Genomic DNA, 27,006 nt, shown 5'->3' with positions numbered 1-27,006 from the left:
AATAGTGACGTGTGCGGACAACACGCATTCAATATAGATGTTCAGCAAAATAAGCCATGATATGGATACAGAACTAACCAGAGGTGGGAACAGGTAATGAATTAAGGAAAACTTCTGGCATAAAATAAATCTAACCTTTTGGTTAGCAACAGATCAGAGCAAAGGGGCTCTGAGTCATTTAACTAAAGGGACTATGACAGTGCTTTCCCTCAGACTTCATACAACAAACTCAGAGCTTATAGTCTTGTGGAAATTTTCCTATCGGTAGGCATTCTGAAAAAGCAACAAAATACCTGAAGAGGAGCACTTATTTGCCACTTCCTCGTGGATCTTTGTAAGAACATTCTCTCAGCATCTTGACAGTAAACAGCAAACAGGGTAACACAACCCCAGAGAGTTCATGCCTAGAAGAAAACCCCAACATTTGATTTAAATGATGGTATTGCAAAGAAAACTCAGCTGAACTGACACACAGTTTTTCTAGGACTTGGCAGAAGTCCTAGAAAACACTAGGACTAGTGAAACGCTAACCAGCTGAGTTCTAGTTCCAACTCAGCCATAGATCTCCCGAGGAACAATATGGAAAAAACAAAATACCCGAATGGCAGTCCTCTGACTCCATCTCAAAAAAAGGAAAAGTCATTTTCAAGGTGTGGCTTGTAGATTACTTTTGTTTCCTTTTTAACAAACCCTGGGCTCTACTATCAATAACCAGCATGGGGGGGGGGAAGGGGCCTTCCCTGGAGGTTCAGTGGTTAAGAATCCGCCTGCCAATGCAGGGGACGTGGGTTCGAGCCCTGGCCCAGGAAGATCCCACAGGCCGCGGAGCAACTAAGTCCGTGCGCCACAATTTCTGAGCCTGCACTCTAGAGCCCGCAAGCCACAACTACTGAGCCCACGTGCCACAGCTACTGAAGCCCGCGCACCTAGAGCCCATACTCTGCAACAAGAGAAGCCACAACAATGAGAAGTCCGCGCACCTCAACAAAGAGTGGCCCCCGCTCACTGCAACTAGAGAAAGCCCGCTCGCAGCAACGAAGACCCAACGCAGCCAAAATTAAATAAATAAATAAATAAATAAATAAATAAATAAATTTATTTAAAAAAATAACGAGGATGGGGAGCCTTGAAATGTGATCAGGTATAATAAATTTATAAATGCCCTGACTTCCATTTGTTTACATTAGACCCCCCACCCTGTATCATGCCCCCATCACCACATAAATGCTGGTGCAGCATTCTCTTCCTTTAGGGCTTATTTTTCAGGGAGAAATTTGTGATTGTATGTTCTATAATTATAATATATTAATAAATTTAATAGATTATATTAAATTGTTAATTTAATTAATAAATGTCCTGGCGACAGATATTAAGTATTAATTTGGGTGAGGATAGCTCCTTAATGAGATTAGACCCTTAATGAAATCTTCATATGCCTGTTTTGCCACTTGATGCCAAGACACGATGAAGAGTTCCAATGGTTTCTGGGTATAAACCTACACTTGCAGAGACCTCATGGATCTTTTAGAAGAAAAGCCACTCTTGGTGTTGTTATACATGATTGGCCTTGGGAAAGTCTGTGCCCAAACAAAGAAAATCTCTAAACTCAAAACCAAGCCGGAGGGTTGTCCATTCTCTGACATCTCGACTTAAGTCAATGTTGGATCACATTCACTTCCGGAGTGAAACAAAAACAAAACCCTATCACTGTAGGTCAAGCTAGCACGCAACTATCAACCAAACCTACACATGTTCCTCCCTTTTCCAAAAAGCCCTCGTGGTAAATACCCACGCAGACAAAAGCCTTGGTTTCGGTATTGCTTTTGTACACAGTGACAGGAAGCAGTTTTCAGCCGCCTCCGTGAAAAATAACAGAGGCAGACGGTCAGACACATGCCACAATGTTCCCGTGAAAATCAAACTCTGAGAAATTTTTTAAATGTTTTCAACACATCAGCATGAAGCATCGACCTAGCTGGAATCACTTAGATCTAAAGCAAATGCACTGATTGTTTTCACAGCAGGCTTTTCTTCTTGGAGCTGAAACAGGCATACGGGCGAGGCTGGCGAAGAAAGGTTTTCAAGCCCCCTGCCTTGGTCGGCTATAGCCTGTGACACGATCAATACCAGGGTGAGCAACGGAGGAAGCCCGGGGAAGATTATGAGAATGAGGTGAGTGACAGAATTACCTTACAGGATTTGTTCTTTCTCTCACCTTGAACACCATCTGCCTCAGACAGAGATGGAACACCAACAGGACGCAGGCCAAGACCGATGGGCAGACAGGGGGTGAGAAGGGTATTAGACACCCTATGTACTGAGAGCCTGGTCATTGTGTCTTTGTGCAGTTATAACCATCAGGGAAGGCCAAGTCCCAGAGCAAATAGGGGCGGGAATCACTGATTAAAGATGTCACATGCCAGCAGCTCTTGCAGGGCCTTACACATAGCAGGGGCATAATAATTGGCAGACATTATTTTCAGTATCTTTTTATTACTATTTATACAATTACTCCTCCCGTTTTGACTTTTTTTATTGCAGATAGGTACCTTTTGTGTAAATATCATATATACAGTATTTGCTTTCTGGTTAAAATTGTGGAGTGGGATATGGCCAGGATCAAATGTGCTTTAGTTGCCCTCTGATCATTCATTTGTTTATTGAGGGTCTCTTCTGCACAGGGCACTGCGAATCCACAGGTTTTCTTTCCCTGAGCCAAAGGTCCAGGGATGCCTGAGCCATTGGGTCAGTTCATATACCGGGTTTGTCCTGTAGCTTAAAAGGGACTCTGAGATTAATACAGTCCATTCTTATTCCATACGTCCAGCATGCAAGAAAACCTTTAGGAAACCCTTCTGTGGCTTATTAATCTGATTGGACTCTCCTGATCAATTGACAAGAGTTGATAATGTCTCTAATACTCATATTAACAATAACATGTCCCATCTTATAACCGCTTAGACAATCCAATAATTTAATCCTAAAACTTGAGATTTCTTTGCCTTTCTCTAGAGTTTAGACAGTCTATAAGAAATGTCCAAGAAATTCAAGGCTATTATTTGCTATTGTTTACTTACACCACTGGATGAACATAGAGAAAGGTAATATTTTCTAGGCCTAATTAGTCTCACCCAAACATCTAAATGAATTCTTGTCTGAGTTATCTTGTTCTGATTTTTTTAAATTACAATAATATTTATATATCTCATTTTAAATGGAATGCCTAAGAAACATGATTCCCCAAAGCTATAAATTACCCCTGCTAAATGTTTGGTTATTTATTTATGGTCTTTTTTCCTACACATACCTCTTTTTTTTTTTTTACATAATTAGTATCTTACTACATAAGCGAATTTTTTTCACTTAACATTACACATTATATTGTAAGCGTATACCTATGTCATTCAACTTCTTTGAAAACATAATTTTAATGTCACATGATTTATGGATCTACCTTCGTATACTTAACCACTCCCTTCTTTTAAGACATCAGATCTTTCCTTTTCATATGTGAGTGCTAATATAAGCAACAAAAGGGACACAATTTGTTCACCCAAATCTCTGGTTATTTTACTAGAATTACCAGGTCAAAGGCCAAAACAAGCTATTGTTTTGTTTGTGGTTTATTTCAAAAGTATCCCTTTCATTGCTGAAATTTTAGAACTTAGGAAAGGAAAACACATAAAATTTTCTCCACATATCCCACGAGTAAGAGATAGACGTCTTAGTATACCCTTGATGGCTTTTATATGCATATATAAATGAAATACTTACATATGCATTTTATACTTTTGTATTATTTATAAAACTGAAGCATGTAGTACATAATATTTTATAACTTGCTTTTTCTGGTTAACAAAATAACTGAGCTTCTTTCTATGTCATTAAATCTTTCATATTCAGAAACCAAAAAAATGACTAAATTGTGTTGGTTCTCCACAAGTGCTCTCCCAAAGATAATGAATAAGACTGAATATAATTAACAGCAACTCAGAAAATCTTAAAACACTATCTCTGCTCATTACTTAACATTAATACCTGACCCTTAATGAAATCTTCATACGTCTGTGATAAGGATGCTTTGGCAGGAGGGGAAAGAGAAGGAAAAGAGAGAAGAGGATGGTAGGGAAGAAGGACATTAACCATCAGAAAACATTCAGAACCTCCACCTGAAGAGAAAAATAAGCTTAGTGCTTCAAAGAAACTGATCAAATCAATAAATTACTAAAACAGCAGGTCAGTAATCAGTTTATTGCCCTAAAATGTTATTTTTCCTTGATATCTGTAAATCATTGACCTCAAGATAAAACCAGTACGATACTAAAAAACTCCTGAATTTTGCCTAAAGAAGAACAGAGTAATAGCAGTCACTTTGTTTTTTCTAGAATTCATTATCTGCAAAAGAAAACACATACGCTATAGAAGTATTGTTTGCTCCTTTGCTACTAAATGTATTTTCAGGAGTAAGGTAAGATTAAGCAAGTTATTTAATATCATCCTACTTATTATTTCCAGGTCTTCTTAGACAAAATGTCGAAGACTATGTTTGACATAGCTCTGTTATTTTTACCATAGAGTAGTTTTAAACCTCATTGTGGTTAATGATCACCATCACCACCACCACCACCATCTTCATCACCATCACCTTCACCACCACCACCGCCATCACCACCACCACCTGCATCAGAATCCTCACCATCACCACCATCATCATCTCTCCCATCCCATCACCAGCCCCATTCCCCACAGGCTGACCACGCAACCTTCAAGACTTAGCTGAAATACGGCCTTCTCCCGTTTCCCCATCTATAGTAGGTTTCCCACCCTCAATCATAATTCACCCTCTTAGCAATATTTTTTATTTCTTTCTTAGCATTTATCACAAATTAGGATTTTTCTTTGTTTCTTTTACTTATTTTTCATCTCTTTCCTTATGTACACTACAATATAGGTTCAGACAACGGCCACAATTTTCTTGGTCATCATTCTATTCTCAGTACATTACAAAGTGCCTAGCCCATGGCAGGCACTCAGTAAAAAGCAAATGATTTAATCAGTCAATTAGAATCACCTGTCCTCAACTATAACCTAACACACATACAAATTGCCTGTGATGCAAAATGATCTTTCTAGTGTATTTTGTCTCAGTATGGAAATGTAGTGCCGTCATACCCACAATAAGTCATTTTCAAGCCGTCTAAAACCTTACAGGCACTATCAAGAACAGACATCACATAAAGGCAAAGAAAGTGGCCTTTTAAGTGGTATGGGTTGAAACGTTGAGTGAGCTATACTCTCAGAAACATCTCTCTCACCTGCCCAACAAGAAATTCTCACCATTAAATTAATCCGTAAGGTTAATATACTGTAATGTCAAGAAACTCCTTTGAAAATATGAATACTACATGGTCGTTCACAAACACTTAGGTATGAATTAATTTATCAGATTATTTGGACAAAGAACACTGGAAAGGTGGTTTTTGACTTGCGAAGGACTGAGGTGTTGGTATATATATGGAAAGGAAAGGTCACTTGTTGATAAGGATGGACCAGACACTGGGCCAGGCGACCCCATGCACGGGGGCCAAGAAAACACCAACAGACAAGAGTGGGAAATGCCTCCAGGTTTTTCCAGACATTCTATAAGTAAAATTCGGGAGCATTTTTATTCCATTTCAACAAATGTGTTTGAGTGAACCCATTTATGACTTACAAAGGAAGAAACAAAGATCATAAGTATTCAGTCTTGAGGCCAGGTCTCCAAATATAAAAGATGGAGATTAAGATCTACTGGTTGTAAGTTGAGGAGGGAGGGGGTGTGTGTGTGTGTGTGTGTGTGTGTGTGTGTGTGTGTGTGTGTGTGTGTGTGTGTGTGTGTGTGTGTGTGTGTGTGTGTGTGTGTGTTTTGAGACGTGGAAAAGGTGAGAGATTAAAAGGGATGAAGAGAACCTTTAGCAGAAGAAATACAGTGGAGAGGAATCTGATGAGAGTTACTGAGATGTAATAAACACCAGTGAAACATCCTACTTGCTTCACTAATTGTTTAAGTGATCACCAAAAGGGTAAAATCTTTATAAGTAAATCAGTCTTAACAGTAAGGTGCTCTAAATTTAGAAAGACACAGATATGCTGTGGTTTTCCCTTAGAGAGTACAACACACAGATCTCTAAACTTCGAGTAACACAAACAGAAATATCTGCTGGCTCAAGACCAATCTGCTTAACAGTGTGGTCCACCATCCTCCAGAATGAGCCGCTGGGACCTGGAGAAGAGAGCATGGACTTCACCTAACTGCCCCCTCACTGGGACACTGCCCCTCCTCCTTGGCTTTCTGTTCACAGGTGAATTACAGGAAGAGCTAAGATGAGGTTTAGTTATTTTTCTAAGTGTCAAGACACACCCTTTATAAATCTGTAATTATGCCTAGAGATTATCATATTAAGGGAAGTAAATCAGACAGAGAAAGACAGATATCATATGATATCACTTATGTGTAGGATCTTAAAAAAAAGACACAAATGAATGTATTTACAAAACAGAAACAGACTCACAGACATAGAACACAAACTTGTGGTTACCAAAGGGGAAGGGGGGGTAAATTAGGAGTTTGGGATTAACATATACACACTACTATACATAAAATAGGTAAGCAAAAAAGACCTACTGTAGAGCACAGTGAACTGTATTCAATATCTTGTAATAACCTATAATGGAAAACAATCTGAAAAGACTATATATACATACACACACACACACACACACACACACACACTCATAACTATATATGTATGTATAACTGAATCACTGTGCTGTACACTTGAAACTAACACAACATTGTAAATTAACTATATTTCAATTTTAAAAACCTATAATTATGAACAGAAAAGAAAAAGTTATAGGATCTACTTTCGGAAAACAAAGCCATTACATTTCCTCTTTGGTTTCAAGAGACAGGATGAGAAAATGTCTGTGTTCTATGTCATTGTCTCTATAAGAATATTTCACATAGCCAGACCAACTCTTGAATCAATCCCCTTTTGCAAAGTGTAGCTATAATATAAAAGCACTCTGACAAAACAATAGCAAATATAAAGTGGCCTTTAGAAATATTAATGTCATAGTGTAACTAGCAAAAAGACTATTAAGCACAGAATTGTCATCACAATCAGGACGTAAGCTTGTGACAGGATGTGTCACCAAACTGGGGGTCGGGGGAGGGAGTTAGGCAGGAAAAGGTCATACAGTGAATGTTACCTCTGCATAGACTAGGATGGCTAGCAAGGGCTTGTTTTAGACAGGAGAAAGCTTGTGGTTCCCAAAACAACTGTAACTTAACCAGTTACCTATACAGTATATTATGACATGAAAGTTGACACCACATACAGAAATACTAAATACTACATATGCTCCAGGGGTACAAATTATTGTTGCTATGGGAGCTGTAAGTTCAGAATGGCAATAAAAATGGAGTACGGACCACCTGAACAGCCTTAGATCACACCTTTATGGAAACCCTATGCATTCATACACTTGACAAATCTTTATTGAGTGCCTACTATGTGTAAAGCGTGGTGTTAGAGGCTGTGGGAAAATATGGCCCCTGCCTCAAGTAGTTCATGAGTAGATATAGCCACTGGGACCTTATGGATCTACACGGATGGGGAATTCCTTCCTCTGTGGCCAAAGAGCAGAAACTTTCCATAATATTCCTCAAATGACATGAGGAGAAGTCTGTAAAGTAGAAACATTATTAGAATCTACCCCCAAATCAGGACTAATTAAAAAAAACTCCTGCCCAGCAAAGGAAACCATAAACAAGACGAAAAGACAACCCAAAGAATGGGAGAAATATTTGCAAACGAAGTGACCGACAAGGGATTAATCTCCAAAATATACAAATAGCTCATGCACCTCTATGTCACAAACCAAACAACCCAATCAAAACAATGGGCAGAAGATCTAAATAGACATTTCTCCGAAGAAGACATTCAGATGGCCAAAAAGCACATGACAAGATGCTCAATATCATTAATTGTCAGAGAAATGCAAGTCAAAACTAAAATGAAGTATCACCTCACACCGGTCAGAATGTCCATCATCAAAAAGTCTACATTGCAGCACTATTTACAGTAGCCAGGACATGGAACCAACCTAAATGTCCATCGACAGATAAATAGATAAAGAAGACGTGGCACATATATACAATGGAATATTACTGAGCCATAAAAAGAAATGAAATTAAGTTATTTGTAGTGAGGTGGATGGACCTAGGTCTGAGTGAAGTAAGTCAGAAAGTGTAAAACAAATACTGTATGCAAACACATATATATGGAATCTAAAATAATAAATGGTACTGATGAACCTAGTGTCAGGGGAGGAATAAATGCAGACATAGAGAATGGACTTGAGGCCACAGGGAGGGGGAAGGGTAAACTGGGACGAAGTGCGAGAGTGGCATGGATGCATATATACACTACCAGATGTAAAATAGATAGCTAGTGGGAAGCAGCCGCATAGCACAGGGAGATCAGCTCAGTGCTTTGCGATGACATAGAGGGGTAGGATATGGAGGGTGGGAGGGAGGCTCAAGAGGGAGGGGATATGGGGATATATGTATATATATGGCTGATTCACTTTGTTGTACAACAGAAACTAACACAGCACTGTAAAGCAATTATACTCCAATAAAGATGTATTAAAAAATAATAATTTTATAGGGTGTGCCTATGCTTATTTACAAATGTTCCAATCTCCTAATGGCTTGCTAAGTATCCCATGAAATCTCAATAAATATCAATATATACCCAAGTCTAGATAGAGGTATGTTTCTTAAACATGAGACATATTGTATATTACGTAAACTCCCTCTCCCATTGGGAGCTGGCTGCAACCCCCTTTTCTTGAGTTGTTAAAATTCACTCTGGTACACCTTAATCACTTGAGACAGTTCAAGCCAGAATGTACCTGAAAAAGAATATGGAAAAAGATTCCCTTCCCCCACTCCTAACCTCGGGAAGTTTCAGGGTCTACGCGATGTCACGGGTAATTTATTAACCGCAATGAGGAGTAAAGCAATGCATAGCTACTGCATACATTGTTCATGTGATTGTTGTTGGGATGAGGGAGGGGTGAGGGGCACAGTGCTGGCAGAAGCGGGGAGGGAAAGGGAATAAGGGAAAGAGAAAAGAATTATTATAAAAATGGTCAGAGAAAATAGGATATAAAGATAATTCTGCAAAGAACAATCTGTTTTGCACATTTTTCTGAACCAACGAGATATCTGCTTAGGGACCAGAGGTGGCCTAAGAGTGATGACACAATGCCCAGAGTATGAGGTCTCCCTCACCCAGGTTCGGCTACTGACCTTGGTCAAATCACTTCACCTCTCTGAGTATAACAAGGGGCTTGGGTCAGTTGGACTTGATGACCTCTTTCCTCTAAAACATCTATAACTATAGGAAATTCTTACTTCAGCAGAGACGGAGGACTTTATCATATCTGCTCACATGTATCCATACCTGCTGTGGGTGCCATAACAGCTGGGACCTTGTATCCCCAGGGCCAAGAAATTTGCCCAACAAATGCCCAAGAACCACTGTTGAAGGAAGGAATTTTTGTATCCCTCCTTCATGCTTTAAGATTCAACATTAAGATGTGCTACAGGGCTCCCCTGGTGGCGCAGTGGTTGAGAGTCCGCCCGCCAATGCAGGGGACGCGGGTTCTGCCCCAGTCCGGGAAGATCCCACATGCCGCGGAGCGGCTGGGCCCGTGAGCCATGGCCGCTGAGCCTGCGCGTCCGGAGCCTGTGCTCAGCAACGGGAGAGGCCACAACAGTGAGAGGCCCGCGTACCGCAAAAAAAAAAAAAAAAAAAAAAAAGATGTGCTATAAATAAGCATGCATTGGATACCGTAGTGGCGGATGCTTCAATTAAATGAAATATGGAAACTGAATAAGAAACTACAGCTGAGGAAGCCCCTGTCCTTGTAGACATCAATATGAAAATGGAAAATAATCATTTTCAAGCCTCATTTACATATTCTGAAATGCGACTGGTAGCAGAACACCAAAAAATCCCGGATACGGAATTTTGAGAGCGAACAAAATAAAACAAAGCCTCCACTAAGAAAAGCATCCTCCCCCGAGATATAGATTAGAAGAGTGACAGCTGTCCTGAAGGAACCTTTCCAAAGCAATTACCGAGTGCCTGCTACATGCCAGGATGTGCCTCTAGAAAGACTTAAGAATTGTTTGGGAAAATCGGGAGACAAGGGGAGAGAGTAAGATGATGAGAGAGAAGAAAACAAGCTGTCTTGTCCTCTAACAACGCTTTCAACCCTTCAACTCTTCTCATATGATTACGTACCAATTTCACAAAAAGTAAGAAGGGAGGAGAAGGGAGGAAGGAAGGAAAAGAGGAAGGAAGGAAGGAAAAAGAAGAGAAAGAAAGAGATAGAGATAGAGAGAGGAAAGGAAGGGAAGCACTTCTGCACCAGTCTAAATTGAAAATACAAAAAGTTCAGGACCTTATTTTATTCAAACCCCTTTGCTTGGATTCTCAGTCTGATAATGGCTCCAATAAGACATCAATATCACCCATTTCCTGCAAAAACAGGCCAAATTTAATTGCTCAGAAAAAGGAGGGGGGCTCTGATCCCCTGGCCTCGTGTTTTCATGGGAATGGATGTCTCACCTATGAGAGCAGCAATTCTGTATCACGTTGGTGAGTGACAAGAGTCTGATATCCGTGGTCCTCCAACTCCATACAGGAATTCGGTTTTTTTCCCTTTTTGCCCTACTCCCAGTAGGAAACAGAAATCCTGGGTAAATGAGTCTCTTCATGAGACCCAAACTTTCCTTTGGTATGCTGTCCCAAGATCAAAGTGCAGGGACATGAGAAATTAGCAAGCCCGTCTAGCCACAGATGTACAGCTACATTTTTCCATGAGCTCTTAAGTAATAAAGTGAAAATAAACTCAGGAATTGAATAAAGGATCTTCTTTATTGCCCCTTGAAACCCTAATAGAATTTTTAAATTGAGTGCATAAAGCACCAATTTATTTTTAATTAATATAATTTTCCCTAACCTGAAATAATGGCCAGGGGATCAGGGATATATTTTCCACTCATTTGCTCATAAACATAATTTGAGACCCTGTGTTAGTGATGATGTGCTAGCAAACTCATGTGCTGACTTTAACCAAACAACCAAGAGGCACCATGATCCCACAACTTCCATGTTTTCTTAAAAATTCTATTTCTATGCAAGTCAAAACTACAATGAGGTACCACCTCACACCAGTCAGCATGGCCATCATTAAAATCTCCACAAATAACAAATGCTGGAGAGGGTGTGGAGAAAAGGGAACCCTCCTATAATGCTGGTGGAAATGTAAGTTGGTGCAGCCACTATGTAAAACAGTATGCAGGTTCCTCAGAAAACTAAAAATAGAATTACCACATGATCCAGCAATCCCACTCCTGGGCATATATCCAGACAAAACCGTAATTCAAAAAGATACATGCACCCCTATGTTCATAGCAGCACTATTCACAATACCCAAAACATGAAAGCAACCTAAATGTCCATCAACCGATGAATGGATAAAGAAGATGTAGTACATATATACAATGGAATACTACTCAGCCATAAAAAAGAACAAAATAATGCCATTTGCAGCAACATGGATAAAACTAGAGATTATCATACTAAGTGAAGTAAGTCAGAAAGAGAAAGACAAATACCATATGATATCACTTACATGTGGAATCTAAAATATGACACAAATGAACTTATCTATGGAACAGAAAGAGACTCACGGATATAGAGAACAGACTTATGGTTGCCAAGGCGGAGGGGGTTGGGGGAGGGGTGGAGTGGGAGGTTGGTATTGGCAGATGTAAGCTTTTATATATAGAATGGATAAACAACAAGGTCCTACTGTATAGCACAGAGAACTATACTCAATACCCTACGATAAACATTAATGGAAAAGAATATTTTAAAGAAAGAGTGTGTGTGTGTGTGTGTGTGTGTGTGTGTGTGTGTATAACTGAATCACTTTGCTGTACAGCAGAAATTAACACATTGTAAATCAACTATACTTCAATAAAAAACGTTTAACTCTGTTTCTAATAAAGATTTGATCCAACTGGAAAGAAACAAACCCATGAAGAAATAATAAAGGAAGAGAGATGTGAATAGATGAGAAAACCTTCAAAGATCTCAATGCACAGAATCTTTGACTCGTACTCTTGTCTACTTTCTTGAATTCTAGCATACTCCTCACTTTTACTCCCTCTCAACAGGCTCAGCCCAATTTCCCCCACTGCTGGGCTCTTGCAGGAGACGTAATCAAGACTCAGCTCACCTGTCTGAGCAATGAGCATCACTCCTCCCTTTGATTCACAGTGGTCATTGAGAGGAGACATGTAGGTGGGGAAAAGGTGATAAGGCAAGATAGAAGATGTATTATACTACAGTGGGTTGCAAGCTCCAGGCAAAAAACACCGTCTTTACCAAGTGTTATGTTCACTTCCGATATTCCAAAGCAATAAGTACTTTGTGAAAGATCATGGTGATTCATTTCCCCAAATCATCATATTGTTTCCTAATCATCTATCCATGATTTCTGACATAACTGAATTCTGTGTAAAAGTTAAAAAAGATATTTGAGAGTAAACTCTACAGGTTCGACGTCCATAACACATAAATGTAAACAGAATGAATGTTCTGTGAAATTTTCAACTAGTAGGTGGGGAGAGATTTCTCTTTTTCAGCCCCACTAAGGTTGAAAATGTTGAAAATGCCACTGACAGGAAGAAATTTAATTGAAAAGAGTTAAGCAGAATAAAAGATATCCGTTAGTTACTTCAGATTCAAAAATGGAATTGAAATAGATGAAATGCCACAATATTATTAAAAAGTTTTCCAAAATTTGAGTTAAGAAATACCTCCTCAGTAGAATCACTGATTTCCCACCACTATAATCCCTAATGACAATAATTAGTTCATAAAAATTAGTTTAGAAGTGCCAATGCACATTTGGCTGGAATTTAGTTTTTATGAAGAATGAATAGAGAAAGCAAGCCCATCTTGCAAATTCTACACCTTGATTTCAAATCCAGGCAAGAATGTTAACTAGTTAAAAGATAGATAGATTAAAAAAAAAGATAGATAGGTAGATAAATTGATAGATGATAGAATGTTAATTCATTAAAAGATAAAAGATAGACAAAGAGTTTCTGAGGCCAATATCAAGTAGTGAGGACTATTATAAAATATAAACTTGTTTTCTATTTTATACATTTAAATAATATTAATATATATTATATTTATATATATTAGATATATATTATAAAATATAAACTCATTTTCAAATCTTCCCTGAAACTACCTGTTGGAACTTTTTTCCTCATACATACACAGAGCAGTGCCTACTGGCCACCCTGATGTCTGTTGTGTCTGTAGGCATAGCTTATGCCGCACTGGGAAATCAAGGCCAGTGTGACTGCTAGTTTAGTCAGGAGCAACTCTTTTTATGGAAGCCTACCAGAGAGCACCAACTTGCCCTTCCATCCTTCCACCCACAAACTATTCTATTGTTTTACATTTTATAAAAGAATCACTTTCCAGACTGCCATGTAGAACCCAATTTTAACAGGTAATGATGTCAACCATAAAATTCTTACATAGAAAGTGAATGATGTAATGATGTCAACCATAAAATTCTTACATAGAAAGTGAATGAGTCATGGATTCTTAGAAAAAGGAGGAGGAAGAAGAGGAGAAGGAGGAAGAGAGAGGGAAAGAGGTGAGGGGAGAGGAAAAGGAAGAAGGAAAGGGAGGAGGAGGGAAGGAAAAAGGGTGGGGGGGAAGAGGGGAGAAAGATATTTCTGTGATAAAATATGCCTTCATCAAGAGATGATAGTAAGAATCATACTTTCCACAGGTAATATTTAGGGCCATGGTTCAATTCTGTGATTTTGTGTATGTTTAAGGATTCACACCCTGGCTTCCAACATCCTTAGGGCAAATTCCAGCCTTGCCACTTACTCTCCATGCAAACTTTGCCACCTCCTGTGTCACCTAATGAGTGAGATGGAAACAATAGCAGTAACTACCTCACAGAGTTGCTGTGAGGATTCAACCACGCTTGTAAAGTTCCTGGCACCTAGTAAGTACTCACTAATTGGTAGGCTGTTACTAGTGATGTTATTTTTCAAATGACTAAATATCTAGTTCTTTTCTGGATGAAAAATGTTATCAGAGAACAAAGGTATGGACACCAAGGGGAGAAAGCCATGGTGGGGTGGGGACAGTGGTAGGATGAATTGGGCAATTGGGATTGACATGTATACACTGATGTGTATAAAATCAATGACCAATAAGAACCTGCTGTATAAAAAAATATATTAAATAAAATTCAAAAATTAAAAAAAAACGTTATCAAACATTTTTTTGGCTATTCAACAAAGCTTACAAGCTTCCCACTGAAACACATACACACACACACACACACACACACACACACACGAAATAAATATCACACTAAATTCCCTCCATTCTTCTGTGTTTTTATGATTGTGTGTGTGTATGTGTCGGGGGCAGAGTGGGTCAACACTGTTTCATCTTCATTATCTCATTTCATTTAAAATAACATTCATTCAATTTAAGAGGCACTGTGATGGACTGCATTAGAATTACCCGTAATGCTTTTTTTTAAAAAAAAAAACTAATACTCAGATCCTACCCAGGGAAAGTGAATCAGAATTTCTGGGGACTGGTCCTGCATATCAGTAAATTTTTTCACGGTTGCCTCAAGTGATTCTAAAAGACAGCCAAAGTTAAGAACTGGTGTAGAGGGAAAACAGTGAACCCTAGAAAGAATATCTGGGTTCAAACCTCACTTCTGCTTACTAGCAATATGGTTATAAATAAGACCTATAACCTCTCTAAGCAGTTTTCACTTCCATAAAATGGGAATGATGACTTGGATCTACTTCTCAGAGTTGTGGGTTTCAAATGAAAGTATTAATATCAGAGAGCTGCTCTGCAATTTGTTCTTGAAAGCCTCCTTTGAGCTTCACGTGAGGCAGTCAGCTACTTTTAAGGCTATAAATGAAGCACAATCATTTCCTATCCAGGTTACTTGTCCCAGCATCTGTAGGGAAGAACAGAAAAGGAGGAAGCATACACCCACCCAATCGGGAGTTTCCTAGAATCAGTTCAGGGAATCTGTGCAGTGGAAGATATCACAGTCAACCCACACTTCCATCTCTTATACAAACACTATTTCGTTATTTCCCACTTCTCTTTTTAGTATACTGCATGTGAAATGATGTGGTTAAGATGAATAAGAGCCATATCCTAAAAGAAATGTAAAACATAGCTTTTCACATTCTCTTAAATATTTAAGTAGCATATATTTTGTCTACTTTACCAAAACCCTAAATTAGTTGATTTCAACACTGTGTCTGATTAGTTTTGATTCAGCCCTTATCCTGACTGCATTATTTAACCTACGAATCATGGTTGAAGGATTGGTCTGACAATATGGAATACAGAAAACAGGAATTTAACTGACATTAATTACCATGAATCTCCTTTGGTCTCCTTTTCACTAATCTAGGTATACTAACTGAATAATGCAGTGGAAGCATATATCTCTGTCAATTATCTTAATAAATAGCATCGAGGCCCATGAAAGAAAAGAAGTTATGCATTTTGTTCAGCTTGGAACAAACACAGAGGTTTTAAAGTCACAGTATATCTGAATGAGAACAGTCACTTTATGTTATTATCTCTTATTCTTACTTCGTCACTAAATACAATATTGTGATATTTATTGTTATTTGAATTGGTTTGAGATTTTTGGTTTTTTTAAAATAAATTTATTTATTTATTTTTGGTTGTGTTGGGTCTTCATTTCTGTGCGAGGGCTTCCTCTAGCTGTGGCAAGCGGGGGCCACTCTTCATCGTGGTGCACGGGCCTCTCACTGTCACCACCTCTCTTGTTGCGGAGCACAGGCTCCAGACGCGCAGGCTCAGTAGTTGTGGCTCACGGGCCCAGTTGCTCCGCGGCATGTGGGATCTTCCCAGACCAGGGCTCGAACCCGTATCCCCTGCATTGGCAGGCAGATTCTCAAGCACTGTGCCACCAGGGAAGCCCGGTTTGAGTTTTTAATATATAAGTGATAAATATCTATTCTTGTGGCATAAGCTATCCTTCACTTTTAATATTACACCTCACCTTCTTTTAGGAGTTACTACTTAGAGTTCTTTTGGTAAGGCAAAACCCCATTCGAAGATTCTGGAATTTTTTTATGCTAAGAGAAATGAAACATCTGTGCTGTTAGTCTCATTGCAGAGACGAAATTATATTTGAAAATCTAGATGCTCACCAAGAGGTAACTGGTTAGCTATTGTGATCATTTCACAATATATACAAATTTTGAATCCCTATGTTCTATACCTGAAAGTAATATAATGTTAAATGCCAATTATAGCTCAATTTTTTTAAAAAAGAGAACTGGTTAAAATTAGGAGTTTGGAATTAAAATATACACACTACTGTACCTAAAATAGATAACCAACAAGGACCTACTGTATAGCCCAGGAAACTATACTCAGTATCTTGCAATAACCTATAATGGAAGAGAATGTAAATAAAAAATATATATACAGGGCTTCCCTGGTGGCGCAGTGGTTGAGGGTTCGCCTGCCGATGCAGGGGACGCGGGTTCGTGCCCCGGTCCGGGAAGATCCCACATGCCACGGAGCGGCTGGGCCCGTGAGCCATGGCCGCTGGGCCTGCGCGTCCGGAGCCTGTGCTCCGCGGCAGGAGAGGCCACAGCAGTGAGAGGCCCGCGTACCGCAAAAAAAAAAATATATATATATATATATATACATATATATATGTATATATATAAAACTGAATCATGTACACCTGAAACTAACACAACATTGTAAATCAACTATATTTCAATTTAAAAAATTTTTTAAATTAAAGAGAAAACTAGTTAAATAAATTAATGTATCCATAAAAGGGAATACTATAGAGAAGGGTACAGATCTACTGGTAGTAATATGACATGTTAAATATACGTTTTTAAAATCTGAAACTAGTTTGCAAAACTCTTTGTACAGTATGAATCTACTTGGGTTGTATAAAGATTTTCTATGCTTACACATGAAGAGAAAATTTCTGGAAGGATACATAAGAAATTATTGATGATGATTATTTGTGAGGAGTAAAATGATGGGGTACTTTATCTTTCACTTTATACTTTCCTGTGTTGTTGAAATTGTTTGTCATAAGCACGCATGACTTTTATAATTTGTCGAATAAAACATTTTAAAAGACTTGTTGGATTCCATTCTGTAACTGGCCTCTATCATAAGCATATAAAAATTGTATTCATGGAGCTCAGGTGTTTTGAGCAACAGCCTCCTGCTCTCCTTGCTTGGCCCTACAATAAACCTTTCTCTGGTCCAAAAAAAAGAATTATATTCATGTTCTGCAGGTTTTACTCGGATGCTTCACTCTCTGCCTGAACTAGCTGTTTAATTTCTATATGATGAATCATGGTAGAAGGAGAGAAAACAATCCCAGTTGACATGTTTCAGCACTTGTCGAAAGCAGCTATAAAATAGAAGTACACCACCAAACCCCCTGTTTTGGGAAGGAAATAACTACAATAATCATCTTTTTGCAGTATACTGATCAACTATGTATTCAAATTTCTACCATGATCTTGATTTCTAGAAGTTGCAAAGTATTTTTCCATCGTCTTGAACAACTTAGTTGAGCGGAGGAGTATTTTAACTAAACACCAACCATAATTTTTCATGTATTAAAATTGAAAACAGAGAGTTAAAGTATTTTTAGGTTATTAGAGGTTAAATCATCAAGTATCCCTAAAATGGCTAAGGGATGTGCGTATGTGTTTTCACTAATTAGATTGCCTCATTTTCCTTTTTACTTTAAATTCCTTAGTCTCTGGAATTCTAGACATAGGTTTGTTTACAAATGGATGAAGTCTTCCAAAAAGAAACAACTTTAGTTCCTAAATTAAGTATTAACATTTTGCCAGGAACAAAGTATGACTGTCTTAGATTTGAGCCATAATGTTATTCATTGCTCCCAGAAACCTTTTGACTATTACTACAAACACCTTTTATATTAGCAACATTAGAAATACACTAAGAAATACACCTAAGAATGTGTAAAAACTCCCGTTAAAGAAAGATTTGAAGCAGAGAAAATGAATACAGCAGTGATCTATTTTTCAGACCCGTAAACACCATCTGCTAATATGAGTAGTGAGAAATTTTCAAACTGGGGGTTCTTATATCACAGCCAAATTTCCTCAAAATCTCTTATTTTCCCAAATTCTGACCTGGGGCCTTTCATCCCACCATCATCACTTCTGCCTACCACTCAGCCAACATCTTGTCAAATCTGGCTGCAAGATTAAGTTTCCCGATTCGGAATTCAATATAGGAACCCTAAGGATATAAGATCCAAGCTGGAACATTCTGTTTTTTTTTTTAAAAAAAGGATAAGATTGTTTCAACCCAGAGACCACGGTTTGCCCTGACCATCATGATGAATCATCAGGGCTGACTCGAAGTGCAATGAGCCTGATGTTCTTGGCTTTATTTGTGCACATTAAGCAGAATTTTACATTTGTCCCAACTCTCAACCTTTTCTCCAAAAGGTTGAAAGAGCCTTGTTTTTGAGTATCATTTAAGGCTTACAGAATTAACTAGCTCTGTCTGAAGCAAATTTGGCCTGCCATAGCCTGATACTGTGTGCCTGGCTCCATTCTTACCCATGCTGCCCTTCAGTTTTGGATGAATACCACTGAAGATCTAAGAAATATCTACCTTTCTTTTCATATATCCTCAATATCCATTAGGGTTTCTGGTACCCATGCTTCTGTGCTGGTGCAATCTTTGCCTCTCACTCTCAAAATAAACAATATTTGCCTCTCACTCTCAACAACATTATCTCTCAAGTAAAAGTTTGGCTATAAATACAAAATTATTTAAAAGATTTGTAATTTGGATTTTCTTTTAGTATTCAAATTCAGGTCAATATTTACCTCTCTGCTCATTGTTTCTTTCATTAAAAAAAAAAATCTCTGTATAAATTCTGCACTTTAAAAAAGTACTTTGTTGTTTCAAAGAAGAGTTTACCGGAGTTCATCCGATCAAAGCTAAAAACACTACGTAGGGCTTCCCTGGTGGCAGAGTGGTTAAGAATCCACCTGCCAATGCAAGGGACACGGGTTCAAACCCTGATCAGGGAAGATCCCACAAGCCACGGAGCAACTAAGCCTGTGCGCCACAACTACTGAGTCTGTGCTCTAGAGCCCGCAAGCCACAACTATTGAGTCTGAGTGCCACAACTACTGAAGCCCGCGTGCCTAGAGCCTGTGCTCCACAACAAGAGATGCCACCGCAATGAGAAGCCCGCACACTGCAACTAAGAACAGCCCCTGCTCATTGCAACTAGAGAAACCCAGGCACAGCAAAGAAGACCCAATGCTGCCAAAAATAAATAAATAAATGATTTATTTATTAAATAAATAAAAATAAAAACACCATGTAACAGGTATTTAGTATTTTTTTAAGTATACGTGTTTCTTTAAGTTTTTAGGTGTTAGAGATCGATGTTCACTTCTTAAAATAGTTTCCAATTAATCATAAGAAATCAAAGTCATAAAATATGCAGAGTCAGCATCCTAATAACCACCAGAAACATGTGTATTATTAATAAGGTTGCTATTTCACAACACCCAAGCACTGGTTACACTCTTGTAAAAAGCTCCAGAAAAAAAGTGTTTCTTAATTTTAAAATTCGTGTTCCAGCATTGTGAAGCTAATTTTTTTTCCTTTTGGCTTTGTTTTAAATGTTTATTTGTCCTGTCCTATTGTTTCACTGCCTATTTGTGTGCTCTACTATTGCTAGACGAGATGAAAGATGCTTACAGAATACCTTACTGAAAACACTACCTACAGAAGCAACTGTGTTGGTGAATTTTCCACTAGCGTTTTGCTTTGTTTTGCTCCAGGTCTTGTCTCTCTTTCCAGTGCCCTTTGCTGCCTGGGCAGCCCACGAGGATTCACTTTTCACTTATGACTCATCTGACTGACTCTGGATTACAGCAGAAAAGAGAAGAAAGGCTGATGGAAAAATGACACTGAAGGAAGAGAGCAAAATACCAGAGCAATGAGTTTGAGTAACTATGTTCTTTTCATTCAAGGTGTCAACACGTTGATTTGCATCTTTGACCTTAGGAGGTGGGAGCTGGAAATTGTAGGAGTATCTCTTCCCACTGGAATAATCCACCCCCCTGGGGGAGGGGGTGGGCTGAACATAGGTGAAATTTAGAATATTCTGTTGATCCTCAATTTTTATTTCTTGTTCTCTGGTTAGAAAAACGCTGCTAAGGGAATAGGGTGACAGTTCACCTAGAATCAGTACCAAGTATCAACAGCTAATCTCTCTCTTTGGAAAAAAGAGTCCTTCATATCACGGGAGTTTTAAAGCTAGTGATAAAACAAAAAGCTATTTTCTGAAACCAGCCCCTTGAAAAATAAAGTGTTCTTAAAATCTACAGAGTTGCCTTTAATGTAAACAACCAGAGATGTTTTCAATTATCTTGCTACTACTTACATACAAAGGTTTTATATTTAGGAGAAGTGGTAGCCCTGAAATAACAATAATATGGTCATTTACAGTTGGGCTAAAGAAAACAATACAAGCATACGGCAAACCAGGAAAGAATTTATCAAATAATAATTAATAAATTTTCACCAAAATTGGTTCACATCGTATAACTAGGAAGAACAAGAAAATAATAGCTAGAAAGAAAAATGAACCTTACTGAAATGTAATGACAATCTCTCACAACCCCTTCTATAAATTTTGATTACAACTTTGGATCAGCTCAAGACATTATGATTCAACAGAGCAACTGACATGTGATCCCAGAACAAGGCTTCACTCAGTAATTTACTTTATTGGACACACATTTCACCTACCAAAAAAGCAAAAAGAAGGAAGGAAGGGGAAAAAGAATATAAAGGCAGGCTTGAAATTATATTTAGAGCGGCTATTATCTCTCAAGTAAAAGTTTGGCTATAAAATACAAAATTATTTAAAAGATTTGTAATTTGGATTTTCTTTTAGTATTCAAATTCAGGTCAATATTTACCTCCTTGCACATTGTTTCTTCAGGTCTGATCCTTTTATATTTGCATTTTATTTCACAACTTTATTTTCTACTCAATCAAGCATTAGAAAAAAAAGGATCAGCTTATATGATATCATAATGAGATTGAAAAGTGGAGTTTTTCAATATTTGTGAACATGTTAGTTAAATTGTAATTTTGGTCAACAATAAAGTTGAAAAGAGAAAGATGCTTTAAACTGTATGATTAAATGCAGTTGACATAGCAAAGAAATGGTCAAGGAAGGAATACCTTCTTTCAATGACCTACAGAACAAGTACTATAGATTTTACATATAGGAAACATATACATTCAAACCTTCTTTCATAAGCATTCATATTTGAAATGTTTCAGCAACCTCTCTCCGTATTCTATATATATGAAACCAAAAGCTTTAAATTCTTAAGCATTGAAATAATACTTGAATAGTATATAGAGCTTCATTAATTGGCCTTAGAAATAGAAAAGAAAATTTAGTTTCAAAACCAGATTTCATGTGCTGGTTGTTCAGTATTATTATTAATATTATTGTATAGTATTATTACTGTATTGACAGATTTTACTTCAAGGGACAAAATTGGCTTTACAATTTAAACACCTGCTCAAGTAACATAGTAAACTTCAATTTAAACCTATTTTAAAGGTAATAAAAACTGAGTTCATCTGATAGAATATAAAAAGCTAACATCAACTTTCCTCCAAGTATAAGTAGAATAATGAGTGAAGTGTTTAAGGTCAGTTAGAAATACACAGTACAAATTCAATTTTGGTGAGTTCCGCACTTACAAAAGGCATACTAGCAGCACAAAGAATAATCCTTAATTAATTTGTATTTTTCTAGTAGACCATTTACCTATAATAATACCTTGAAAAAAGTATTCTCAATTAAATCCAAACAATAATAATGACACATCCCCAAAATATATAAATTTGTTGAAGCAAATAGGTCAATTTCAAAAAAAGGTGGGCATTCACACCTACAAAAAATGACTCTTTAAAGTATATGAGAGTTATGCTTGGCACGCATAAAACAAGGTTAGGTTAGCCTCAAAGTTTAATTTTTATAGAAGGGGCATGAAAAGCAGTCTCCATGGACTGAGAACAATCTGCAAGTGTATAATTTACACACTGTCAGGGTCCACTCTCCCTAGGCCACCTCCATTTCACACATCAGCTTGACTATGTTCTAGGTAAGCACACTGTTCTTAAAGCATCATTAAATTACTTTTTGGAACAAGGGAGGGTATAAACAAACCGACATATAAAATTGTTTTGATGCTAGAACAATGAAGTATTTGTGTGTTCTAGAACCTTCACATGAAAAAACATGCACTGAGGTACTGTTAAGCGAAATGCACCCCGTTACCCACACTCACTCCCCTTCTGAGGTCTTAGCACACTCACTGAGCATGGTCTCAGACAACTGCCTTCACTTTCTAAGGTGCCACTTTCAAACACTTTAAATTGTCCAAATATACCTTGAAAAAAAAAAAAAAGACCCATTTTACTGGTAAGGAAAATTGCAACAGCTTTCGATTGCACCTCCCATGCTGTTAAATACGGTTTCTTCCCTCTTCTCTGAGTACTTCAGCCATGTCCACTGGGAGTGCACACTACAGCCGTTTTATCCAGCTGTCTCTCCCATTCCCAGCAAACTCTTAGATGTGCCTGATACATATTTTTATCTAATTTGCCTCATCTGTTGTTTTTATTAACAACTAATTTAATATCCTCTGTCCTATCATATTTCCAGAAGTCAGTGTATAGAAACACGCAGCCAAGCCCGGACCCTCAGGCCTGCACATAAAGATGGCAGGCTAGCCTAGGGTCCTCTGGGACAGCAGTGCCAGAAGGAGGATTGGACACGATGACCCGTCTGCATGAGATGAGAAAAAAAATCAAAAACAAAAACCAAGAGGTCTGTAATACCGATAAACTAAGCTGTCACTCACAGGCCACCAGCTCAGGTCTGCAAAAAAGATGCAGTGAACACTGAATGACCATGAGAGGTGGAAATGTGTCTTCATTTTAAAAATGATATTCAGACCCACTGGTCAGAACCTGCTTAACTATTTAATTTGAATTGATATGAAAATCATCTGAAGGTAAAATCCCTCCTATGGTTCCAAGGGTTAGGAAGCTTGCTACAGATGACTATCAAAAATCTGGTTTGATTTCCCAGAAACTATATGAATGAACCAAGTTTCTTTATCTTGAGATACCAAGCTGGGAGTTTGTTCTTAAGTACTAGACTGTTTAATTGCTTACTTGGGGAAGGGAAGGCCCTGGGGGAAAGGCAGGTACAACAACATCCCTTCTCTCTCTTCCATGAAGCCACTGCACTCTCCTGAGCTGGATCATGCATGACCAGCAATGCAGAGAAGTCCCCTCTTCCCCTCCAGTGGAAGCATCTAGATATGCAATCCCAGAGATGAATGAAAAAAACCTGAAGACCCTATTTCACAGGAATCTTTCAGTATTCTGAATGGAAAATATCACTGAAAACTAGTGATTTGCTCCTCCAACTTACAGCCATGTAGGAACGGAACTCAGACCAGAAAAAATAAAAGGACAAAAATAATTATCATTCCAGTATGTATTTTGAGAAGGAAGACACACAAACATTTGTATCATCAACTGAGACTGATTCACACATGCTGAGTAGGGAAAAGATGATATTGAAATCAAAAGCTGAAAAATAAACCACCTTTCTGGTTATGAGTGACTGAAAAGCAAGGAAAATTATTTTCACTTTCTTGTCCTTATTGTTAGAAGTAGTGGTTTGAGCCAATATTCCTAGCTGTGCTGTAACAGTTAAAAGGAAATTATTTCAAATCTGGATGTCATCTTTCTTTTTATATCTATAAATATGGGTTCTATTAGATTTTCTGACTCTAATGGTATGTATATGGGACAGGATGCTCTTTTCTTTGCTTTGGAGTATTAGTGTTTCAGTTTCTGAACTAAAAATGTACAAAATAGTTTTTGTACATTTTTAGTACAGAAAATTTTACAACCTTCAGAACAACTGCTTTTATAATTTACAAGCTCGACATAAGTATCTGGGTTTTTTTTAACAAATAATTTATGAGAAATGAAATCTTCAGAAAAAAAAACTGGCTACTTTGATGCAACTATTTAGTAAGTATAGTAAGCATCCATAACGAGTTAATTAACATATATAGTTCCTGGTCACACTTAAAAGCCTTTAAAAATCACTTAACGTACACATAAAATACAGAGCGATGTAATAATAGCACCCAATATGAAATCCTGACAAATTAGAAGTTTAAGTCTGGTATTTATAAAATGTATGCCAATTCTTTTTTTTTTTTTTAGTATCTACTTGAACCTTTTAAAAGTATATACATGAGCAATTATTTCCAATAAACAATACTGAATAACAAATTAGAAATATCTCTTCTGTTTTTTTTAACCAAGCTTCTTTTCCCAGCTAAAGGAAATACATATGAAAGGAAATCCTTTTTCTTATTTGGTACCGAAACACAGTAATTTTGCACAGTATTAAGGCTGTACTGTGGTCTACAGAAGAGAGAACATGCTTGCCAACTAAGAAAAGTTTTATTTAGCAGGACAAGACAGTTATCACAGCTCAAGTTTTATTTCTACATGAAGAGGTTATCTATTTTCACAGGTATGTATTTCATTCTACATGGCACAATTATTTTAGCTATATTTCACATGCTTGCTCATCAGTGAATACTTATATTGAAATGGGTACTAACAGTATATAAAATCAGTCTTTACATATTTTTTTCCTGACAAATATATGCCCAGAGACTTCACCTTATATATGTCTGTAACACAAAAACCAACTTGAAAGTTTTAAAAAATATTGTTCTGTAGAAGCAGCTATCTACAGCTTTTAAAACAGTATGAGCCTGTGGAAACACTGTATTATATATCTGACATTTTCCATCTAAAAATACATTATGAAGCACGCTGGTATTAATAAACCATGTACTTTCAGACCCCTAAAGTGCTTTGCTATAATTTTGTTGATGGTATATTTCCATCCATACAGCTATTAACATACAGCAAACAAATTTTAGGTCATCACCTTGCCAGCCTGTCTTGATTGGAAAGTGTGGGGAAAAAAAAGGAAAAAAAAAACTTTTAGGAGTTCATCAATATTCGTAAGCATATTCTGATTTATGAGTTAACAGTTCCTAAGTAAGCAGAGATAACTGAGAAAAATTTTGGTCAAAAATACATTACAAAAAAAAAAGCAAACCAGAAAGCAACCACATATATTCCCTTTTTCCTCACCCCACCCCCATCACAGGCAGAAAAATCACCCTTCCTTTGCAGCAGGGCACGCTCATTCCTCTCATCCCTTCAGTTATTGGAAGGCAAATGAAAATACAATGACCCTTTCCTCTTCTGATTTAGCTCACGCCGCAAACATTTAAACACAAACTGAAACTACTGATTTCACAGAAAGCACAGAAACAGAAAAAGCAAGACTCACTGACCCATTTGGAAGACAAAGACGACAGAACAGAACGGGAAAGCTCTAAAAATCAGCTTGTGAGGCCTCTGAGAGATATTCTTCTGGCATTTCATCACAGCAGCCCCAGACCAGTTCACCTCCCTAGATACACGGTGGAGGCACTAAATAGAGCTGTTTATTAAAGCTGTTGTGTGGATTGCATTAGGAGGCGCGGGCAGACCACCTGGACCTTTCAGACTGTGGCAGTGTTTAATTTGCAGCCTGCCTGTCCGCAGCGGCCAAGACCACTACTACATACATCTAACCAGGCTCGATCACACATTATCTGGGTTGGGAGTAAAGGCACGTGTATTTCTATATTTATATTTTCCATAGAGCAAGGGAGACAGAGCGAGAGAGACAGAACATAGCCAAAATCAAAACACTGAACAGAAAATTGTTAACTACCTAGAAAACATAATACTTTATTCTCTTCTCACACTTTCTTCCAGAGATCACAATCTCAACAGAAAATAAATTCTAAAAAACGTATATTTCTAAACATTCAGGCCAAATGGTAAATAAATTTGTTCTTTGGGGTTTCTTTTTTGTGGTTGTATTAGTTTGGGCTTGTAAGCATCGCATTGAAGTTTGAAGCTGAGCTTTCCTAGCTAGATTTTAATGGGTGCCTCTTCCCTTTCACACTTTCAGCGCTACGCTGGCAGGTAGCTGAAGATACAGATAGAAGGATGGTACTGTAAATATGAATTATGTGAATCATATGGTGAGGCCCTTGTGGAAAAAAGGGGAGTTGAGAAATGGCTGACTCCATACCTGACCAATTACAGCTCGCATGGTCCCCGTGTCCTGCTGGGCTGAGAGATCGCAATCCATCATATGTTGTCTTTGAAAAGGAGAATGGGGGTTTCTGGCACGCATCTGTCAATCAACTTCTGCACTCACAACCATCACCAAAAGCAAGGGGGGAAAAAAGTCAAGCTGCTCCACAGAATAGGATGAAACTGTCATGTGACCTCCGGCAGACATGCACACACACATTCACTACCTCCACAGAGGGTAAGAATTTTCTGTAGACATGAAATGACATTGACAAATATCCAATACCAAGTAAATAAAGTGAGACAAACAGCTATTCACCAAAGACAAAAACATTGGCTGTAATCTCCCACTAAAGGTTTAACAAACCTCAGAGGATTTTTTTTTTAATGCCCTGGAAACCTGTTTAAAACAAAAATAAAATTAACTATTTCATGTACTAATTGAGACTTTGATTTCTATGCCACCATATAA

General features: G+C 37.8%; 1 protein-coding gene across 1 annotated transcript in view; it reads right to left on the bottom strand.

The window, feature by feature from the left end:
* The window catches only part of POU6F2 (POU class 6 homeobox 2), a 451,657-nt gene extending 425,023 nt beyond the window's left edge, over positions 1–26,634 (bottom strand). Inside the window, exon 1 of the mRNA XM_060157347.1 lies at positions 26,530–26,634. Within this exon, the coding sequence (XP_060013330.1) occupies positions 26,530–26,634 (105 nt within the window). The remainder of the gene's footprint in view (positions 1–26,529) is intronic.
* Positions 26,635–27,006: the final 372 nt, after the last annotated feature.

The sequence above is a fragment of the Lagenorhynchus albirostris genome, chromosome 8 (assembly GCF_949774975.1).
Source record: "Lagenorhynchus albirostris chromosome 8, mLagAlb1.1, whole genome shotgun sequence".
NCBI classification, from domain to species: domain Eukaryota; kingdom Metazoa; phylum Chordata; class Mammalia; order Artiodactyla; family Delphinidae; genus Lagenorhynchus; species Lagenorhynchus albirostris.
This window is presented reverse-complemented; position numbering and strand designations above follow the sequence as displayed.